This window comes from Panthera pardus, unplaced genomic scaffold, assembly GCF_024362965.1.
Source record: "Panthera pardus isolate Hobbes unplaced genomic scaffold, ASM2436296v1 HiC_scaffold_18, whole genome shotgun sequence".
NCBI classification, from domain to species: Eukaryota; Metazoa; Chordata; class Mammalia; order Carnivora; family Felidae; genus Panthera; species Panthera pardus.
The window spans coordinates 26216236-26222205 of record NW_026526743.1 but is presented as its reverse complement, the minus strand read 5'-3'; the positions used below and the strand labels follow the sequence as shown (position 1 = coordinate 26222205).

Below are 5970 nucleotides of genomic sequence, written 5' to 3'. Positions count from 1 at the left end.
AACAAAATAAAACTTCAGACCTTAAATGAATGTAGATCTCTAAGCTGCTTGACAAAGAACTTAACTGTCATAAAGATGCTCATTGAGCTAAAAGAGAACACTGATAGAAAACTAAATGAAATTAGGAAAACATTGCACTAACAAAATGAGAATATCAACAAAGAGAAACTATCAAGAAGACCCAAACAAATTATGGAGCTGAAAATTACAATAACTAAACTGAAAAAAATTTCTAGTGAGGCTCAATATCAAACTTGATCATACAGAAGAAGGAACCAGTGAACTTGAAGATATGTCACTGGAAATCAGCTAGAGAAGCAAAAAGAAAAAAAGAATGGAGAGAAGTGAAGAAAGCCTAAAGGACTTATAGGATGCTAGAGAGTAGATCAATAGCTGTATGATGGGAATCTCAGAAGAAGAAAAAAAAAAGAGAGAAAGGGACAGGACAGAAAGTTTATTTGAAAAAATAATGGCTGAAAACTCCCAAATGTTGGGAAAGAAATTTTCATTCATATTCATGAGCTCATACATATTCAAGAAGCTCAAAAATTCCAAATAGGATAAACCCAAAGAAACAAAGAAAGAATCTTGAAAGCAGCAAGACAAAATTGACTCGTCATGTACAAGGGAGCCTCTGTAAGATTATCAGCAGACAACTTACAGGCAAGAAGGGATAATATATTCAGAGTGCTGAAAGGAAAAAAAATGTCAATCAAGGATGCTGTATCTGACAAAACTGTCTTTCAAAATGGAGAAATTAAGATTTTCCCAGAAAAGCAAAAGCTGAGAGAGTTCTTTACCACTAGACCTGACCTGTCCTATAAGAAATGCTAAAGGGAGTCCTTCAAGTTAAAAAAAAAAAGATGGTAGAAAGCAGCTTGAAGCTGTATGAAAATATAAGGTTCTCCAATAAAGGTAAATATATGGACAAATATAGTAAACTGTACTGTTGTGATTTTGGTGCATAAAATTAGAGGTGAAAATCCAGCAAAAAAAAGATATAAATCGATGTTAATAGGTATACAACAAATAAAGACATAATTTTTGACATTAATGACATGAAGTGGGGGGATGGAGCTGTAGAGGATAGAATTTTTGTACATGATTGAAATTATCAGTTTAAAATAGAATGTTACGGGAACTTTCTAGAACGCTCAGTGCAAAATGGAGAAGCGGCAGCTGCCCGAGCTGCGCCCAGCAATGTGCTCCCTCCAGCTCCCCCACACCGACCCCAGCCCCCTCACCGGCTGTAGTAAATGGTGAAAGAAAATACTACATTTTGGGGGTCAAACCCAATGCCACCCAGGAAGAATTGAAAAAGGCTTACAGGAAATTGTCTTTGAAGTACCACCCTGACAAGAATCCAAATGAAGGAGGGAAGTTTAAACAGATTTCTCAAGCTTATGAAGTGCTCTCTGATGTGAAGAAAAGGAAATTATATGACAAAGGAAGAGAACAGGCAATTAAAGAAGGTGGAGAAGGTGGTGGTTTTGGCTCCCCCATGGATATCTTTGATATGTTTTTTTTTGGAGGAGGAAGGATTCAGAGAGAAAGGAGAGGTAAAAATGCTGTGCACCAGTTCTTTGTAACTTTAGAAGATTAGTATATTGGTACAACAAAAAAACTATCTCTGCAAAAGAATGTGATTTGCGATGAATACGAAGGCCAGGGTGGTAAGAAAGGAGTGGTAGAATGTTGTCTCAATTGCTGGGGTACTGGAATGAAAATAAGAATTCATCAGATAGGACCTGGAATGGTTCAGCAAATTCAATCTGTGTGCATGGAGTGCCAGGGTCATGGGGAATGGATAAGTCCTAAAGATAGATGTAAAAGCTGCAATGGAAGGAAAATAGTTCGAGAAAAGAAAATTCTAGAAGTTCATATTGACAAAGGCATGAAAGATGGCCAGAAGATAACATTCCATGGTGAAGGAGACCAAGAACCTGGATTGGAACCAGGAGATGTTATCATTGTTTTAGATTAGAAGGACCATGCTGTTTTTACTAGGCGAGGAGAGGCATGTTCATGTGTATGGACATACAGCTGGTTGAAGCACTGTGTAGCTTTCAAAACCAATGTCTACTCTTGACAACAGAACCATTGTCATTATCTCTCATCCAGGTCAGATTGTCAAACATGGAGCTATCAAGTGTGTGCTGAATGAAGGCATGCCAATTAATCGTAGACCATATAAAAAGGGTTGCCTAATCATCGAATTTAAGGTAAACTTTCCTGAGAATGGCTTTCCCTCTCCTGATAAACTCTCTTTGCTGGAAAAACTCCTACCTGAGAGAAAGGAAGTAGAAAAGACTGATGAAATGGACCAGGTAGAACTGGTGGACTTTGATCCAAATCAGGAAAGAAGGCGCCATTACAATGGAGAAGTGTATGAGGATGATGAACATCACCCTAGGGGAGGTGTTCAGTGTCAAACCTCTTAATGGGGCCAGTGAATAACACTGCTGGCATTTTATATGCAGTGATGAATGAGTGAAAGACTATAATCATAGCTCACTACTTACTGTTGTTGTTGTTTTAATATTCAACTATAGTAGTGTTTTAAAAGTTAAATGAAGAGTAAAAAATATAAAAGTTCTGACTTTGCCCTGTATGTATGATGACTTCAGTGTGCAACATAAGTTTAATACTTGTAAAAACTACTTCCAAAAAAAATCTCCCCATGAGGTCCCAATAGTTCATTTTTGCTTTTAATTCCCTTGCCTTTGGGGATGTGTCGAGTAAGAGATTGCTACGGCTGAGGTCAGAGAGGTCTTTTCCTGCTTTCTCCTCTAGGATTTTGATGGTTTCCTGTCTCCCATTCAGGTCCTTTATCCATTTTGAGTTTGCTTTTGTGAATGGTGTAAGAAAGTGGTCTAGTTTCATCCTTCTGCATGTTGCTGCCCAGTTCTCCCAGCACCATTTGTTAAAGAGATTGTCTTTTTTCCCTTGGATGTTCTTTCCTGCTTTGTCAAAAATTAGTTGGCCATACTTTTGTGGTCTATTTCTGGGGTTTCTATTCTATTTCATTGGTCTATGTGTCTGTTTTTGTGCCAATATCATGCTGTCTTGATGATGACAGCTTTGTAGTAGAGGCTAAAGTCTGGGATTGTGATGCCTCCTGCTTTGGTCTTCTTCTTCAAAATTACTTTGGCTATTCGGGATCTTTTGTGGTTCCATACAAGTTTTAGGATTGCTTGTTCTAGCCTCAAGAAGAATACTGGTACAATTTTGATTGGGATTGCACTGAATGTGTAGATAGCTTTGGGTAGTATTGACATTTTAACAATATTTATTCTTCCAATCCATGAGCATGGAATGTTTTTCCATTTCTTTATATCCTCTTCAATTTCCTTCATAAGCTTTCTATAGTTCTCAGCATACAGATGTTTTACATTTTTGGTTAGCTTTATTCCTAGGTATTTTATGCTTCTTGGTGCAATTGTGAATGGGATCAGTTTCTTTATGTGTCTTTCTGATGCTTCATTATGGGTGTATAAGAATGCAACTGATTTCTGTACATTGATTTTGTATCCTGCAACTTTGCTGAATTCATCAGTTCTAGCAGACTTTTGGTGGAGTCTATTGGGTTTTCCATGTATAATATCATGTCATCTGCAAAAAGTGAAAGCTTGACTTCATCTTTGCCAATTTTGATGCCTTTGATTTCCTTTTTGTTGTCTGATTGCTGATGCTAGAACTTCCAACACTATGTTAAACAACAACGGTGAGAGTGGACATCCCTGTCCTGTTCCTGATCTTGGGGAAAGCTCTCAGTTTTTCCCCATTGAGGATGATATTAGCTGTGGGCTTTTCATAAATGGCTTTGATGATGTTTGAGTATGTTCCTTCTATCCCGACTTTCTCGAGGGTTTTTATTAAGAAAGGATGCTGAATTTTGTGAAAGGCCTTTTCTGCATCGATTGACAGGATCATATGGTTCTTATCTTTTCTTTTATTAATGTGATGTATCACATTGATTTGCAAATGTTGAACCAGCCCTTCAGCCCAGGAATGAATCCAACTGAATGGGAAAAGATATTTGCAAATGACATATCGGACAAAGGGCTAGTATCCAAAATCTATAAAGAGCTCACCAAACTCCACACCCGAAAAACAAATAATCCAGTGAAGAAATGGGCAGAAGACATGAATAGACACTTCTCTAAAGAAGACATCCGGATGGCCAACAGGCACATGAAAAGATGCTCAACATCGCTCCTCATCAGGGAAATACAAATCAAAACCACACTCAGATACCACCTCACGCCAGTCAGAGTGGCTAAAATGAACAAATCAGGAGACTATAGATGCTGGCGAGGATGTGAAGAAACAGGAACCCTCTTGCACTGTTGGTGGGAATGCAAACTGGTGCAGCCACTGTGGAAAATAGTGTGGAGGTTCCTCAAAAAATCAAAAATAGGTCTACCCTATGACCCAGCAATAGCACTGCTAGGAATTGACCCAAGGGGTACAGGAGTGCTGATGCACAGGGACACTTGTACCCCAATGTTTATAGTAGCACTTCAACAATAGCCAAACTATGGAAAGAGCCTAAATGTCCATTAACTGATGAATGGATAAAGAAAGTGTGGTTTATATACACAATGGAATACTACGTGCCGATGAGAAAGAATGAAATATGGCCTTTTGTAGAAATGTGGATGGAACTGGAAAGTGTTATGCTAAGTGAAATAAGTCATACAGAGAAAGACAGATACCATATGTTTTCACTCTTATGTGGATCCTGAGAAACTTAACAGAAGACCATTGGGGAGGGGAAGAAAAAAAAAAGAGGTTAGAGAGGGAGGGAGCCAAAACATAAGAGACTCTTAAAAACTGAGAACAAACTGAGGGTTGATGGGGAGTGGGAGGGAGGGAAAGAAGGGAGGGTGATGGGTATTGAGGAGGGCACCTGTTGGGATGAGCACTGGGTGTTGTATGGAAACCAATTTGGCAATAAATTTCATATTTAAAAAAATTTAAAAAAATAAAAATAAGAATAAAAAAACTCTCCCCTGGCATTTGTTAGAGGCCCTACCTTGTAATTGATTTCAGCTCTATGTACATGAAATAGTTTACACTGAAAATGCTAGGTATATGTATTGACTTCAGTGTATGATCCTTAATTGTTAAGCTATGAAGTTAAAACTTGTGTTTAATTGGCAATCAGAAAAAGAAATTGTAGAGAAGTGTTGGTCTGTAGTTCTATTGAGATTCATTGTGATGCTTCTGCATTTATTCTATTGCCTCAACTGTTACTTGAAGATGGCATGCTGTGTAATTTGGCCTGTGGTATCAATGGTGGAAAGGCTACCTTTCTAAAGAAGGGGTTTATCATAATCTGCTGTTTGAGGGCTTGCACTTGTAGAATTGCATTCCCTTCTGCTGTGCCATATTTTTTAAAATATGTATATATATATATATCCTGGTTACACTTTTATTCCTTCTCTTTGGACCATGATAAGCTTCAGAGTAGTGACTTCAGGAGCAGGGTAACTTAGAGTAAAGAGATATTTACACGGAAAAGTGAATTTGCATGTATGAGCTAGGAAGGTGTTTTTTAGGTATGTTACAGGCTTACTTTAAACCATTTAACTTACACTCCAAAGTAACTGTAATTCAATGTTGGTAGTATAGCAAATTATGATGAATAGTTTTAATTGTATGTTTAAAAGTCATGTTCATAATCTTAAATCTGGATATCAGAATTAAGCAATTCTTAAAATGTATGAATGTCTCCTTAATATACTGATTACAAAGCAAAAAAAGTAGAATGTTACAACTTTAAGATGTTTTATCTGATTGCAATAATAATCACAATGAAAATATCTACAGAATATTTCTACAGAAATAGCTACAGAACATATCTGCAGAATATAAACAAAAGGAAATGAGAAGGAAATCAAATCATGTCACTACAAAAAATAAATAAAACACAAAGGCAGGGAATAAGAGAGGAGAGGAGGGACA

The 5970-nt window shown here is 37.3% G+C and overlaps 1 protein-coding gene across 1 annotated transcript; it reads left to right on the top strand.

Moving 5' to 3' along the window:
- Positions 1-1129: 1129 nt before the first annotated feature.
- On the top strand, positions 1130-2441 carry LOC109270628 (dnaJ homolog subfamily A member 1-like). Its single transcript, XM_053906178.1, has 2 exons — positions 1130-1559; positions 2122-2441. The coding sequence occupies exons 1-2, from the start codon at positions 1130-1132 to the stop codon at positions 2439-2441; spliced, it is 750 nt and encodes a 249-aa protein (XP_053762153.1).
- The last annotated feature ends 3529 nt before the right edge of the window (positions 2442-5970 follow it).